The 14,311-nt window shown below is 51.0% G+C and overlaps 9 protein-coding genes across 9 annotated transcripts; 6 read left to right on the top strand and 3 right to left on the bottom strand.

Annotated features, from left to right (window-relative positions):
* Positions 1 to 241: 241 nt before the first annotated feature.
* On the top strand, positions 242 to 1,832 carry K489DRAFT_378554 (uncharacterized protein). Its single transcript, XM_033604436.1, has 2 exons — positions 242 to 438; positions 490 to 1,832. Exon 2 carries the CDS (start codon positions 530 to 532, stop codon positions 1,511 to 1,513), a length of 984 nt encoding a protein of 327 aa, XP_033461176.1. The 5' UTR covers positions 242 to 438; positions 490 to 529; the 3' UTR covers positions 1,514 to 1,832.
* A 640-nt stretch (positions 1,833 to 2,472) lies between these two features.
* K489DRAFT_316494 (uncharacterized protein) lies at positions 2,473 to 4,005 on the top strand (the record flags this gene model as incomplete). The annotated part of the gene is made up of 2 exons (XM_033601168.1): positions 2,473 to 3,259; positions 3,296 to 4,005. 2 exons carry the CDS (start codon positions 2,473 to 2,475, stop codon positions 4,003 to 4,005), a joined length of 1,497 nt encoding a protein of 498 aa, XP_033461177.1.
* Positions 3,913 to 5,204, bottom strand: K489DRAFT_378555 (succinate dehydrogenase iron-sulfur subunit). The gene is made up of 3 exons (XM_033604437.1): positions 4,819 to 5,204; positions 4,606 to 4,757; positions 3,913 to 4,545 (listed from the first exon to the last, which is right to left on the bottom strand). Exons 1-3 carry the CDS (start codon positions 5,171 to 5,173, stop codon positions 4,222 to 4,224), a joined length of 831 nt encoding a protein of 276 aa, XP_033461178.1. The 5' UTR covers positions 5,174 to 5,204; the 3' UTR covers positions 3,913 to 4,221.
* Positions 5,205 to 5,735: 531 nt separating this feature from the next.
* K489DRAFT_378556 (uncharacterized protein) lies at positions 5,736 to 7,193 on the top strand. Its single transcript, XM_033604438.1, has 2 exons — positions 5,736 to 5,899; positions 5,998 to 7,193. Exon 2 carries the CDS (start codon positions 6,040 to 6,042, stop codon positions 7,054 to 7,056), a length of 1,017 nt encoding a protein of 338 aa, XP_033461179.1. The 5' UTR covers positions 5,736 to 5,899; positions 5,998 to 6,039; the 3' UTR covers positions 7,057 to 7,193.
* On the bottom strand, positions 6,812 to 8,151 carry K489DRAFT_378557 (Pre-rRNA-processing protein PNO1). The gene has a single exon (XM_033604439.1). The coding sequence runs from the start codon at positions 7,983 to 7,985 to the stop codon at positions 7,215 to 7,217; it is 771 nt and encodes a 256-aa protein (XP_033461180.1). The 5' UTR covers positions 7,986 to 8,151; the 3' UTR covers positions 6,812 to 7,214.
* Positions 8,152 to 8,347: 196 nt separating this feature from the next.
* K489DRAFT_378558 (proteasome subunit beta type-1 precursor) lies at positions 8,348 to 9,327 on the top strand. The gene is made up of 2 exons (XM_033604440.1): positions 8,348 to 8,526; positions 8,581 to 9,327. The coding sequence occupies exons 1-2, from the start codon at positions 8,423 to 8,425 to the stop codon at positions 9,266 to 9,268; spliced, it is 792 nt and encodes a 263-aa protein (XP_033461181.1). The 5' UTR covers positions 8,348 to 8,422; the 3' UTR covers positions 9,269 to 9,327.
* Positions 9,328 to 9,435: 108 nt separating this feature from the next.
* On the bottom strand, positions 9,436 to 11,935 carry K489DRAFT_378560 (uncharacterized protein). Its single transcript, XM_033604441.1, has one exon. The coding sequence runs from the start codon at positions 11,848 to 11,850 to the stop codon at positions 9,721 to 9,723; it is 2,130 nt and encodes a 709-aa protein (XP_033461182.1). The 5' UTR covers positions 11,851 to 11,935; the 3' UTR covers positions 9,436 to 9,720.
* A 253-nt stretch (positions 11,936 to 12,188) lies between these two features.
* K489DRAFT_353879 (ribosomal protein L36e) lies at positions 12,189 to 13,164 on the top strand (the record flags this gene model as incomplete). The annotated part of the gene is made up of 3 exons (XM_033602489.1): positions 12,189 to 12,245; positions 12,331 to 12,431; positions 12,518 to 13,164. The coding sequence occupies 3 exons, from the start codon at positions 12,189 to 12,191 to the stop codon at positions 12,678 to 12,680; spliced, it is 321 nt and encodes a 106-aa protein (XP_033461183.1). The 3' UTR covers positions 12,681 to 13,164.
* Positions 13,165 to 13,652: 488 nt separating this feature from the next.
* K489DRAFT_408573 (UPF0041-domain-containing protein) lies at positions 13,653 to 14,247 on the top strand (the record flags this gene model as incomplete). The annotated part of the gene is made up of 3 exons (XM_033607491.1): positions 13,653 to 13,725; positions 13,792 to 13,864; positions 13,935 to 14,247. 3 exons carry the CDS (start codon positions 13,653 to 13,655, stop codon positions 14,245 to 14,247), a joined length of 459 nt encoding a protein of 152 aa, XP_033461184.1.
* Between the last annotated feature and the right edge of the window lie 64 nt (positions 14,248 to 14,311).

Here is a 14,311-nt window from a genome sequence, read left to right on the forward strand (position 1 = left end):
ACGACAAAAAGGCCCAGCACCAGCACCGAAATCAGCGCTCAAGAAGAGCAATGCTGCTGCCGCCGCTCTTGCGTCGAGGCCAGAACTTCCAGAACAACCAGAGCCAGCCGACCTCGACGTTGCGTCATTAACACCTTTATCGCCCGAAATCATTGCTCGGCAAGCAACTATCAACATCGGTACGATTGGACATGTCGCTCACGGAAAGAGTACGGTGGTCAAGGCAATCTCGGGAGTGCAGACGGTCAGATTCAAGAACGAGCTTGAGCGAAATATTACAATCAAACTTGGATACGCGAACGCGAAAATCTACAAATGCGACAGCGATGAATGCCCACGACCAACCTGTTATAAGAGTTTCAAGAGCGAGAAAGAGATTGATCCACCGTGTGAGCGACCAGGTTGTGAGGGTCGGTATCGTCTACTGAGACACGTTTCGTAAGTATTGCGGTGGACACACTTGTGACAGAGATACTAAGACGCCTTCAGTTTTGTGGACTGTCCCGGACACGACATTCTCATGAGCACTATGCTTTCAGGTGCTGCGGTCATGGACGCTGCTCTGCTACTCATTGCAGGAAACGAGACCTGCCCTCAACCTCAGACTTCAGAACATTTGGCCGCCATCGAGATTATGAAGCTTCAGCACATCATCATTCTGCAGAACAAAGTCGATCTCGTACGAGAGGAGGCTGCTGCACAGCACTACGAGTCGATCAAGAAGTTCATCCGCGGCACTGTTGCTGATGATTCGCCGATCATCCCAATTTCCGCCCAACTCAAATTCAACATTGATGCCGTCAACGAAATGTTAGCCACAAGGATTCCAGTCCCGAACCGGAACTTCCAAACGAGCCCTCACATGATCATCATTCGTTCGTTCGATGTCAACAAGCCCGGTTCAGAAATCGATGAGCTGCAGGGAGGTGTTGCAGGTGGATCAATCTTGACTGGTATTCTGAAATTGGGCGACGAAATCGAGATCAGACCCGGTATCGTTTCAAAAGATGAGCAGGGCAAGATCCAATGCAAGCCAATCTACTCACGCGTTGTCTCTCTATTCGCTGAGAACAACTCGCTCAAGTTTGCTGTTCCCGGAGGTCTTATTGGTGTCGGAACTCGTATCGATCCTACTTTGTGCCGAGCTGATCGTCTTGTCGGTCACGTTCTCGGTTTGAAGGGACAACTACCGAAGATCTACACAGAGCTGGAAGTCAACTATTTCTTGCTACGACGGTTGCTGGGTGTCAAGACGGCCGACGGCAAACAGGCCAAGGTCGCGAAGCTCACCAAGAACGAGGTGCTGATGGTCAACATCGGTTCTACTGCCACAGGTGCCAAGGTCCTGGCCGTCAAGGCTGATGTCGCCAAATTACAGTTGACGAGCCCAGCGTGCACTGCCAACGGAGAGAAGGTCGCGCTCAGTCGAAGAATTGAAAAGCACTGGCGGTTGATCGGTTGGGCGACGATTCTGCAGGGAGAAACTCTGGACCCACAGGAGCCCACGGATTGAGAAGATATTTTGCATGACTGAAGTAGTCGGGATTGAGGCAATGGATATCCACGGGCGTCATCAGTCCCGCAACCAAATCTGATCCGAACGTGGGTACTGTTTCGTTTCAACTTGCGAGGATGAATTGAACGACGATATGTAATTGGCGGCGTTGTAGGTGTCGTGCGAGGGTATCCATTCTTTGTCATGTTGAGCCATAGACAGCTAGTTATTCAGCACGATGCTATGTCTGCACAATCAAGCTCTCGTTTGAAGGTGAAGCAGAATGACTTTTCCATCAGAGCTGTTCTGTTCATCACACATGAGGTGCGGAGATGGCAACATCGATGTTTTTGCCAATAGAAAAGCTATTCCTGAGGCTATTCTATTGCTGTCATTAGATTATGGAGAGGTTGTAGCCATCGCTGAATCAGCATCCAACGGATTCTGATAGATTCCACGATCCAGCCGGGATATAAAGAATGCGTGTAATGAGTGTAGAGGGAGGCGTCGCCAGGTGGGGCGAACAGCGTTTGATGCGGTGACGACGGGTGTGTCATGTGTGTGCACAACGTCGTCCTGCAATCATTTTTCAATTAATATAGGTATTGAACACTTTAATAACATACTAAGCTACTCCGTCTCAAGAAGTGATATTGCTTCGATCGGATACGGAGAGGCTCGGCCGCGCAAGGTTGTTGAAAATAACACAACTGCTATTGTGCGATTTTACTGGCAGCCACGACGCCTCGACCTCATGAACGACTACATGATAAGCTTGAGATTAACAAGAAGTGAGCGCCTCATCCTCATCACGCTGGGTTACATATTTTGCGCGCCTGTTGTTTACAGGAGAGGAACGCTGCTCTTGAGACTCTGGTCTGCGAGAACAAGATTCGCAAGACAGCGGATCCAACAGGCTGCACAGGCGCCACCTTCGTAAGCGATCTTAACGACGGCAAGGCCCCAAAATTACCGCAATGGCCTCTTCACATGTCATCGTCCTCGACTCTGCTCTCAAGCGCACTCAGATCAAGGTCACACCGGGTCGTTATATGCGCGAGGTCTTAGAAGAGGCATGCAAGACGAGAAAGCTAGACCCTGAAGGCTACAATCTCAAAACACAATCCAACAAGCTCGTCGACCTCTCTCAGCCGTTTCGCTTATCCGGTCTCGCGGCTGGTGCCAAACTGCAGCTGGTTCAAGGGAGTCGCTCGCCGACGGTCGTGACCGTTGCTCTCCAGCTTCCAGAGAGCGAAGGCGGTGGCAAACTGGTTGACAAATTTCCAAGCACAACCAGTCTGTGGCTTGTCCTCCGCAAGTACGAAGATGCCGTGGCTGGGACTCCGCCTCGGCGGCTGAACCTCACCCAACGAGCGGTGCCCACCAATGTCGGGTCCGGAGCAGGGAGATTGGAGTACGAGCAGCCGTGTTTGAACGTCATGGGCCGTGGGCTTGAAGGCTTCTCGGATCTCCAAAAATCGCTTTCCCAACTCGGTCTGACCGGCAGCGTCATGATAAGGCTGTCTTTCAAGTCAAGTGGACAGCCGCTAGAAGAAGCCATGAGGCAGATGGAGCAGTATTTCATTGTGGCCGAAGCTTCGAGTTCTGCTACCGAGGCGGCAACATCTGCAAATGCTCCATCATCGACCACAGAAGCGCCGCAATCGCAACTGAATGACACAATTTCCAACGCTGACCTCGCTTCAAATGCCGCGCCGATTGACCAACAAGTGATGGATGTGCCAAAGGAAGAGTCCGTCACAAGTGGCTTAGTCGCTGCTCCTACAGACATTGCATCAGAAGCATCAAGCTCAGATACTTCCAACACATTGAATGGCATAGCAGTATTTCGTCCGCCGTCGTCCAATACGCCTGCTGCTGCACTGCAGGAGGAAGACTCCTCCACATTTGAGCCTGGTATTGAACATGCCAAAGCTCACCAAGCCGCTCTGCAACGTGCGAGCCGAAATACCAAGTTACTCTCGGACGCCGAGCTTGCTGAGCAAGCATCTGCACGTGAAGCCAAGATCGCAACGATTCAATCTGTCAAAGTCCGGGTGCGCTACCCTGATCAGAGCATCATTGAGACCAAGGTCACAGCCGCCGACACGGCGGCTGATCTCTATGCAAAAGTTACGGAAACGCTCGCTAACCCGTCCGAATCTTACGAACTACGATTTGCAGGACCGAAGGGCCCACATCAGGTGTTGCCACACACGAGCTCCCAGCTTTTAGTTCGAGATTTTGGTTTCCGGGGCAGCATTCTGTTGACACTTGTCTGGGCAGCCACGGCGAGTGTGCAAGCGAGGCAAAATCCCAGCTTGAAAGAAGCTTATCGTAGCCGCGCAACAGATTTGAAGGTGGAACTGCAGGGGCAGCGCGAAGCAGGGCAGGAAAGCCACCGCACGGCGATGGCACGGCCGGAGAACACTTCGGGTGGAAGTAGTGGTAAATCTAAGATCGATGTGGAGGCAAAGATGAAGAAGTTTCTCGGGTTTGGCAAGAAGTAACTGTATGGTAGTTGAGCGTCACCGTTAGCGATAATCCGAAATCTTACACGCTGTTGACAAGTCTCCGAGCGTTAAAAGACTGGTTTTGGCACAGACGGTGGAGAGCAATGAAAATTGTGTCGAGAATGATATGAACTGATATCTACATGACGGAAAACCCAACCGAAAGCAACTCCCTACCATTTTGCTGTACAACATTCCCCTGAAATCGATGGATTACGCAAAGGCCATGCTCTTCTTGATCTCGGCAATGGCCAAAGCTGGGTTCAAGCCCTTGGGGCAAGTACGGCTGCAGTTAAGAATGGTGTGGCATCGGTACAAGCTCATGCTGTTGTTGAGAGCATCCTTACGTTCCTCGGTGCGTTGGTCACGGGAGTCGGCGATCCATCGGTAAGACTGCATCAGCACGGCAGGTCCGAGGTACTCCTCGCTGTTCCACCAGTATGAAGGGCATGAAGTGGAGCAGCATGCGCAGAGAATGCACTCGTACATGCCGTCCAGCTTCTTACGGTCAGCCTTGGACTGAAGGTTCTCCTTGCCCTATAATCAATTCGTCAGCTCCATCCCAAATACTGGGTTTCGACACATGCCAAGACTCACGTCAGCTGGTGGTTGGTCCCGCTGTAGGTATGGCTTGATCGATTTGTACTGCTTGTAGAATTGGGTCATGTCCGGAACAAGGTCCTTCACGACGTAGGTGTGAGGTAGAGGGTAGATGCGCGACTCCTTGGCAGTGTCGGTAGGAATACGGCCTGTCACAATTCTGCATCAGCTAAATTCCTAACTTATACCATTCTCTTTTTGCCCACGTACACAAACAAGCCAGGGTGTTCACTCCGTCGATGTTCATGGCGCAACTTCCGCAAATTCCCTCTCTGCAGCTCCGTCGGAAGGTAAGAGTCGGGTCAGACTCGTTCTTGATGCGAATGAGGGCGTCCAACATCATCGGGCCGGTCTTGTTGAGGTCGAGGGTGTATGTTTGCATGTAGGGCTTCTTGGTGGGTTCATCTGGGTTCCATCGGTAGATCTGGAACTTCTTGTTGCGAGCCTGCGGATCCGCCTTGGGCTCGGCGACGGTGCCGGTTTTGGCGGGCTCGACAATGGAGGCCATTCCACGGCGGAAGACCTGAGGCGCAACCATGCGCCGCGATGCGAGTCGAAGAGCCATTGCTGCGATGTTGTCGATGACAATTGACGTGATTGAGTGGAGATGGTCGCTGTGAGGAAGGAAACAAGTAGGTCCAACTCGTGGCAAAAGTGGTGACATCTGGGGCAGCGCCCGGCGTTGCCAAGCCCTCCACCCTGATCTGCTTTGGTTACCGAGGCCGATGGCCAATCCGCTTGCAGGAAATGGTAAACGAAATCGGAGCCGCTGACAGATTTGCATTCCTCGAGTGTGAATTCGTTCTTCCACGCGCAACATGGTGCTCCGATTTTATATCGCTACAATACGTTCCAATCGGTCTTCTATCGCAAATGAATCACATTTACCAAACGGCAAATCAGCACCTGAGCAACCCTGGCGGTTTACGTCTTTATGCAGAGAGTGAAAGTCGCGCGCATTCGTAGGGGATACGTTACACACAAGCTGCGCCGAGAGCGACGGTATTCCGTAGACTTCTCTCCAATGTGATCTGGTGGCAGAATTGGGCACATCCCGCCCGATCTCGCTTCCACAGCGCTATCGAACTCAATCTTGCATATCCACACTTTCATGACTCTTCCATTTTCGTTGGTCATCCATCTCGACATTCCGGTCTGCTACGTGAATGATGCGCTCAATGGAGATTGCCTCATGATGTGAACGCACGTGAGTCACGCACGTGACCTTAATTTTGCCATACACACCACCGCCACTGATGGGTTCTCGTACCTGAGGGGCATGTAGTAAGAAGTATGCCCTCTGGGATCAACAGTTCAGCTAGGCCCTTCTATCACTACAACAATAAAATATTGCGTCGAGACTTACCGATACTAAGATCCTTGTTGCAGTGGCGACCACACTCAACGTCGCTTCGACGTCAAGGGACGACAATGTCCACCATTGGGGCCGCATCCCGTCGCCCTGTCGATCTGATACTTGACTTCGATGGCACACTCACAACATCGGACACGACGACAACGCTCGCACAGATAAGCGAACAGTCTCGTAAATGCTGGCAACATGTTCTCGATGGTTGGCTGGTCGATTCAAGGCAGTTCAAGCAAGTTCCGTATGATTGGAGTAACCGCGGGCACGAGGAGTACTCCCGTTGGCTGGATTCGCACCGACCCCTAGAGATGGCGAGTGTACGTCGTGCTCAAGACTGTGACATGTTCAAGGGCGTGACGATTGAGCATATGAGGGCCGTGATTAATGCCTCGTTGAAGAACGGAGAGATACGCATGCGAGACGGCTGGCAAGCGTTGTTTCGTTTGGTGAAAGATTCTCATGTTGTCGGAAGTCAGGTCCGCATCCTGAGTGCCAACTGGAGTGAGACATTTGTTCGAACCGTTCTTTGCACCGCTGTACAGCAGAATGCAATATCGTCGTCCGGAGACGCAGAGACTGTATTGCATCAGTATCTTAACGACATCGAAATTTTTGCGAATGAGATCCATGGTCTAGGCTCGCCTGCTGGAAGTTCAGGACGCCTCGTTCGTCCCTTTGATCTTGGCATTCGAACGAGCGGTGATAAGGTCAAGTACATGCAGCACATGACGAGTCGAGCTGCTGAGCACTCGGCAGGACACAGCGACACGGACAGGCCGCTGATTGTATATGTTGGCGATTCTGCAACCGACTATGGCGCTCTTTGCCAAGCTGATTTAGGTATATGGCTTTGTGACATTCCGGAACAGGAATTAGGCGCCAAATTCAGCAAGGCATTTGCCCCGCTCAGAACAGATTTACCTCTGTCTCTTGCAAATTTGGGTGTCACTGAATTCATCGAGTCGCGGAAAGAAGCCAACGCTTCGGCTTCGAAGTTCTATTGGAGCAGGGACCTGCCCACGATAGTAGCCTTCCTTCAAAAGTATGACGCTTTTCGTGGAGGCATCAAATCGACATGAATCGCATAGCATATGACTAGGGCCGCGGCCACTTTCTCCCCTCTCATCGAGTGTCATGGCCGCATCTAAACTTTTGATGTCCCTACGACAAATTTGCAAACTCCTTAACGCCTACGCTAAACTGGTGATCATCCTATCATCTGGGTAACATGAAACTTTCAAAATCTTTCCTTCATTCTCCCAGCGACCGTCCTGAGGTTACCGTAAACCTTGCCAGGTGGGCTTCCCAGAATCAGACTGACCACTGCCTCCCGCGCAACATGTATATTCTTGAATCCACCGAGAATGTGCACCTTGTGATCTGCGAGAACAATTCTGGTTCGGCTTGCGTTCTCGATGGCAAATTTTGTTTTCCCGTCCTTTCCGGCAATTCGGCCGATCGCTCTACTGAGGTGCTCGCCTTGAAGAGACTTTACGTCCTTCACCTCAAAAGTCTGGATGTACAGATCGTCTAATCGGAGAAGTGCAATTGCATCATCAAGGTCGAAGCCCAAACAGAAGGCCTGAATGAAATCTGCGCCTTTCTGAATCGCGCCTGTGTCCGTAGTGCGACTAGATGTGCGAAGCTCAACGGCCTTGCTGGCGATGTTCATGCGCACCTGTAGTTTGAGGTGCTCAACCAAGGGCGGGTATATTTTCGCCCAGTTGGCTTTGAGTGGAGACATGCGATGCGGTGGCACTCGCACTTTTCGCTCCTCTCTTCGATGTCTTGCTTTGCCCGCTTGTTCTGGGGCAAACAAAGCGGTGTTCTCGCTGTCTACCTCCATATTTGACTCAAATACGCCATCTTCCGCATCTTGATCCTCTGGAAGCGAAGTTTCAGTCGCAATTAGAATGTCTTCATTCATGTGTTCTTCTGGTGCGGCGATGGGCACGCCCTCGTTTGCCAACTCTTCCGGGGCTCTTTGCAGAGCCGTGGGCGCAGGCATTTTGAGGTTGTTTCAGTGGTCGTGCGAAGTTCGGGACGAAATTCTTCGAATTAATATTTGGTTGCGATCCTATCTGCAGGATGAAAGGCCACATGCAACTTGACGAGTATCTCTGGCGAATACAATTTTTTTCGCAATCGCAATTTTTCGTCACGGCGAAATTATCACTTGGGTTGCGATAAGAACTTCGAGAGTTGCCAAAATTTTGAATTGCCCTCCAGTGATGACTCAGCACATGATAAGACGGAGCGGTCCGAATGAGCTTGCCGATGGAGATCCCGCGATGACACCTGCGCGTCTGTCTGGAGCCTTCACAGGACTGGCTTGAATTGACCCATTATCCCATATATTCACGACGTTGATCCACTTTCCGGCAAGCACCAGGCACATTCACACTGATCTCATCTCCGTTGTCACCGTGCTTCATACCCAACAAAATGGCATCTGCCTTCGGATCATCAATGCTCTCTTCTGAGCCAGGCTTTTCCTTCTCACAAGCTCCACAGATGCGTTCAGAGCCACGACAGCACGGTTTCTACCCGTAAGCAACGCATATCGAACACTCAAATGACACGTGCTAAGATAACTTGTGTAGCTACACGGACAATGGTGGTTCAACGCTTGGAATTACTGGTCAAGATTTCGCCGTGCTCGCTGGTGACACTCGCTCTACCTCTGGCTACAACATCAACACACGCTATGCGCCGAAATTGTTTCGAATTGGAGGAGACGGACCGAACAATGAAGGAGCTAAAATTGTGCTATCTGTGGTTGGTTTTGCGGCCGACGGAAATGCGTTGAAGGAGCGCCTAGACACTATCGTCAAGATGTACCGTTACCAGCACGGCAAGGACATCTCAGTACACGCATGTGCACAGCGGCTCAGTCACATCCTCTACGGCAAGCGATTCTTCCCATACTATGTCACAGCGATCCTAGGTGGACTGGATGAGGAGGGAAAGGGAGCTCTGTACAGCTATGATCCTGTTGGATCTTATGAGCGGGAACAGTGTCGTGCGGCCGGTGCAGCGAGTTCTCTCATCATGCCCTTTTTGGACAACCAGGTAAACCTGAAGAACCAGTACGATCCGGCATCAGCGCAGGGTCTAGAAAAGAAGGCATTGCAGCCTCAGCCTTTGCCACGGGAGCATGTCATCGAACTGGTACGTGACGCATTCACGAGCGCAGTCGAGAGGCACATCGAAGTCGGTGATGGGCTACAAATGATGATCATCACGAAGAACGGCATTGAGGAGATCTACTCGGAGTTGAAGAAGGACTGAGCAAGTACGAGAACAATGCAAACTATGTGAAACGAAAAGCATGTACAATACCCTGTAGCGACGACAAATGTGATGATCATGGTTCCTCACACAAGATGGCATCGCAAGGCACGAGACTGCGAGGTTCAAGTCTAGTCCTATGCAGGTACGGGACTGCGTTGCGTACGACAGAACGGATTTGTGCCGCCTCACAAGGTGTATGATTTTCGTGTGACGAGTTACAGGTTTAAAATAAAACAGGCAATTATCGTATATCTCTATCGCACAGAGGGACGCCGCCCTTCGAATGTCATGAATCTATGCAGTAGACGCCGCAAAACATGAAATATCCTCCCAGCCATCAACGCCATAAAATTCCCACATGAAATGACCCTTCCGAAACACCATCGCTCCAAGCATTGGCAACGCAGCGATCATCATAGTCGATCCGCGAAGATTGTTGAAGTGGAGAATCAAGCCAGTTGCCCTGCTAGTCCAATAAACAAAGCTTGCGCTGCAACCGACGCCGCCCACAATGTCACCTTCTTTAGCCGGCGATTGCGATGCTTGCGATCACCGATATCGCTTACAAACGCGCGATACACTTCTTTGCTGACGTTGTTGACTAGACCGCAGTCAAAGACCGTCCACGATCCATCAAAGTCGCTGAGCCGCTTCACAATGCGGCAGGAAATGGGAATAAAGTTCGATCCGCCATGAGAATGACTGTTGATATACGCAATGATTGGGCGTACAGCGGCGTTGTTGACGTACGACAGAGTGTTGTTGAAGATCGGAATGCTAGCTCGTACATCATTGAGATGAAGCTTCAGATCTATAACCACCGGGCGTTTGTCATTTTCTGTCAGGAATGCAGGCTCGACAGACGCTCCGTCAGGTGACTCAGAAGAGTTGTGAATGACATTTTGGGCGTTCGAGGCATCTTCTCGTGGATGTGAGTTAATGACCGTCGTCTCCAAGCGCTCATATATGTCAGTGAAAACTTTGGCAACGCTATCATCGGCATCATTTGGTATCATGTAGTCTGCTACAATGTCGATGTTGCCTTCATATATCCAGCTGAAAGGTCCTTCCACACCGCGATTGAGGTGATCGATCTTGAGGCCGTCAACTCGAAGTCTGCTGTGCTTCTTCCATTGCGCAGCGTCTGGATCACGCCCATCAACCAGCGGCGCACCTGTGTATCCATGGACTTGTCGGGGGTGAATTGTGAACAACGATTCATCAAAGCTGCCACTGATATTGTTCGCGTTGAGGATATCGTAGAAAAGCCATTGCTTGCGAAGTCTGGGCAATTCCCCATTGAAAACGCTGATCGTGTAAGGCCGAAAGCCACCCGGTTGGTACATTGTCAGTAGCACATCATCAAGTTTGAAACTGTCGATTTCAAAGTCGCCAGTGTTGTGCTTTCGCCGGTTCTTGGTCGGATCTTGTGGCACTTTCACAGGCTTCACATTCGTTCGGTCAAGCACTCCGCGGACTCCACGCACTTCGACATCTCGTAGTAAGCCCTTGCCGTTGAACCACTTAGTGAATGAGAGCGAAATTTCAATCGTATCCACTTGAAGATCAAATTGAGTGTAATTCCCGTCGTCGAGCTCCTCCAATTTTGTGGCCTCTTGAGGAGAATCTTTCAGCTTGTCCTTTTCGATCTGTGCCTCTGCTGCCGCCGCCGCCGCCGCAGTAGCAGAAGAGCCCTTGCTGACTGTCCGTCGTCTTTTGTTGGTTGGCCGCCGACTGATGAAGACGTTTCGGAAGCGGATCTTGCCATCGCTCCAACGTGGCACAATTGCGCTCTCGAACACTATTTGAACACCCACGCTTCTCGTTAAGTAACCCGCAACCCAGCTAGCAACTTGCTCTTGCGTGAAAACAGTGTTGAGTGCCCAGATGGTCACTCCAAAAAATGTTGTTGTGCCAATGACCACCCATAAGATATGTCCCCAAAATATCCAGCTAGCGAATGCGAAGATCTCGTCGAAATTGAATGGTCGACTGCTTCGTATTGAAAACCATTTAAAGCGAATCTGCAGTCGATGCCAGAAACCTGTTGCAGCAGCAAGGAGCTCCTCCTTCGTCGGTCGGTGCAACGCGGGAAGTCGATTCAGAAGGGTCTTGCCGGTACCAGTTGTCGTTGCTGCTGGGTTAGGTGATGGCAGATCTGATTTCGGGCTTTCAGTGGTTGGTGATGACCTGCTAGCCGTTCGCAGTTCGTCTGACTTTTTATCATTGCTATTCCATCGTCGATATCCCGCGAGCAAGTTTATGTCGAGAAAGGTGTTAGGGATCCGATGATGCGCAGAGAAACCAAGACGAGTTCTGCATCGTAGCTGTTTTACAATCACGGAGGAGGCAAGGGGCGGTGGTGAGCAGCTCCTGATGACGGTGATATGCAGTTGTCGGGAGAATGTGTGTCCCGCGATGCAGCTGCTCAATTTTGATGAGATTTTGCTATGTGTCGGCCTGACGGTGGACCGAATAAATGTAGCAGCAATGCTCCTCTGGAATACCGCGCTCGCTAAGCCGGGTACACTTGGGAGTTGAAACCTCCTGCGCCCAACGTTGAAAGCGCATCCATTCATGATCAATTCATGTTGAACGATTGCAAAAGGCGCTGTTGAAGAGCACGACGATGAAATGTGGGAAAAACCCGTCCAGTTCGGAGTCGGAATCAAGTTTCATACTTGGACCTCCATCCCGGGGAAAATTAAGCTTTCTACAGATGACGCTCCATATTCATGGTCGCGACATTTTTCACGTGATCCAGCTGCACCCGCTGCGTCAGAAATGCCAAGCCACCCTCACGAGTCGCACTCACGCTAAGCGAATTTCCTGGATGCCACCCTAAGCGGCATGATATTGACTACTGCTGCTTCTTGACGCTGCCACAACCTGATCATTTCAGCACACATCAGTCAAAATGCCGAAGGACGTCAAGCAAAAGTCTGGCTTGATTCTTGGAATCAATGCCGGTCACGTAAGTGAAATCCGCTCGATGATCTCGAACTCTTGAGTACAGGATTTCAGCAGGAAGGCATCGACTAACCAGCCTGCTCCTACAGCAAGTAACACCGCTTCAGCCGAAGCAGCGCATCTCGCGCATGAAGGGTCATTTGAGCAAGCGTACTGCCTTCGTCCGGGATATCGTCAAGGAAGTTTCAGGGTACGTGTTAGCACCAACGAGCAGCCCACCAAAGTAGGCTCTCAGGCGATGGTGTCAACGGTGGACTGACAACTGGGTGTGAACAGACTTGCACCATACGAGCGCCGCGTTATCGAACTTCTCCGCAACAGCAAGGATAAGCGTGCTCGTAAGCTCGCCAAGAAGCGATTGGGAACTTTCGGTCGTGCGAAGAGAAAGGTCGACGAGATGACCAAGGTCATCGCTGAGAGCAGGAGAGCTGGTCATTAAGCGTGCAGGTGTTATTTGAGAATACTGGGATGGCATGCAAATTCGGCGCAAAATGGCATGATTTCTTCTTCAATACTTGACTCCATCACGACTATGATGCCCAACCAGTTGCGGCTCAACTCGATCTGATCGACGGCATGACGGAACTTATGCAGGACGAATGGAACCTTTCTCGACCGTTTGGTGCACTCACGATGAGGGACGAAGACTGTCCAGTGAGCTCGGCCAGGAGCAGTGATCGGAATACCATGGAGCACAGCAACACTGCATGGCACAAATTCCGTGCTATTATGTTCACGATAGCGACGACAGAGCGTCTCAGTGGAAAGTACTTTGAACTCTTTCGTCTTAGTTATACAAGTTGTGTCAATTTGTGGTTGAGTTACCTCCGATCCTGTGGACGTGAGTGCGGTGATTTATGACATTTGTGAAGTCTCACACGTTCCGGGCCCCTGTCAATGTCTTCTATTCTCGCAACAGCCACCTTTCATGTCTCATTCTTCCAAGGTTCTTGTAGATGGTCTGTACATATGGCCGCACGTCTAAACTACGAGCACTTTGACTTGACGAGTCGCTGCTGCACAATTCGAGCATTCAAATTATCCTGCGATGTGTTTTCAGGCGACGCGAAAAAGGTCCGCAAAATTCGTATATGAGTCCGGACCTTGGAGAAAGGTGCAGAACAGGCCTTCTACCGCTGTTCAGGAAAACAAACTTGAGCATTCCAAGGTGGGCAAATGACCTTGGAAGCATGGCGAGAAGTGGTGAACTCACACGGCAGGCGGCCGGTGAACTGGTGGAATTTATTCTTAGCTCCGGCCGTGCGCGAGAATTCCACCTCCAGGTGTGACGAAACAGCTCTCAACTTTGCAATCCCACAACATCACACTCTCTCCTGCGAGTGATCCTGCAACGAAAGGCAGGTCCCTTCAATCTTACAATCACATTATCAAAAGCAGCGCGTTCTCCAAGATGGCAGCCGCAATCAAAGCGATCAATGCGCGCATTCGCGCCAATCCGGTGACGGACTACATCTGCTCAACTCGTAAGTCATCGTTGGCGCTTCAGGATCGGTTTGAGCTATAGCGACTGACACTTTAATCATGTGCAGACTTTTGGGGTCCCGCAAGCAATTTCGGAATTCCCCTAGCTGCGGTGATGGATACTCAGAAGGATCCCGACTTGTACGTTGAGTAGCCCGCTCCCCTACAACGCACACTCTCGATGCATTCCTGCTTACAGGCTAAACTTCAGCATCTCTGGACCCATGACTGGCGCACTGGTTCTCTACAGCGCAACCTTCATGCGCTACGCCTTGGCGGTGTCACCCAAGAACTACCTCCTGTTCGGCTGCCATCTCGTAAACTTCTCGGCTCAATCCGCACAGGCATATCGTTATGTCAACTACTGGCACCTCGGAGGTCGGGAAAAATCTCTCGAACAAACGGCGAAAGACGGGTTATCAGATGCCAAGGCTTCAATTGAGGGCGCGGCGGCGACTGTGAAGGATAAGGCTCAAGATTTGGCAAGCCAGGCGAAGGCGCAGGCAGAGAAGATCACAAAATGAGGTCACGTAAAGAAGCCGATACGCAGGCCTAATGATGGATAATGAATCCAGCCACTACCAACTT

Source organism: Dissoconium aciculare (assembly GCF_010015565.1).
Source record: "Dissoconium aciculare CBS 342.82 unplaced genomic scaffold K489scaffold_4, whole genome shotgun sequence".
Lineage (NCBI taxonomy): Eukaryota > Fungi > Ascomycota > Dothideomycetes > Mycosphaerellales > Dissoconiaceae > Dissoconium > Dissoconium aciculare.

Bases quoted from the DNA above. Each gene is read 5' to 3' on its own strand.
- K489DRAFT_378554 (XM_033604436.1), top strand. From the start codon at position 530: ATGCTTTCAGGTGCTGCGGTCATGGACGCTGCTCTGCTACTCATTGCA.
- K489DRAFT_378555 (XM_033604437.1), bottom strand. From the start codon at position 5,173: ATGGCTCTTCGACTCGCATCGCGGCGCATGGTTGCGCCTCAGGTCTTC. The intron at 4,758-4,818 runs GTACGTGGGCAA...GAATTGTGACAG, and splicing joins GAACACCCTGGCTTGTTTGT to GCCGTATTCCTACCGACACT. The intron at 4,546-4,605 runs GTGAGTCTTGGC...AATTGATTATAG, and splicing joins GGGACCAACCACCAGCTGAC to GGCAAGGAGAACCTTCAGTC.
- K489DRAFT_378556 (XM_033604438.1), top strand. From the start codon at position 6,040: ATGTCCACCATTGGGGCCGCATCCCGTCGCCCTGTCGATCTGATACTT.
- K489DRAFT_378557 (XM_033604439.1), bottom strand. From the start codon at position 7,985: ATGCCTGCGCCCACGGCTCTGCAAAGAGCCCCGGAAGAGTTGGCAAAC.
- K489DRAFT_378558 (XM_033604440.1), top strand. From the start codon at position 8,423: ATGGCATCTGCCTTCGGATCATCAATGCTCTCTTCTGAGCCAGGCTTT. The intron at 8,527-8,580 runs GTAAGCAACGCA...TAACTTGTGTAG, and splicing joins CGACAGCACGGTTTCTACCC to CTACACGGACAATGGTGGTT.
- K489DRAFT_378560 (XM_033604441.1), bottom strand. From the start codon at position 11,850: ATGAATGGATGCGCTTTCAACGTTGGGCGCAGGAGGTTTCAACTCCCA.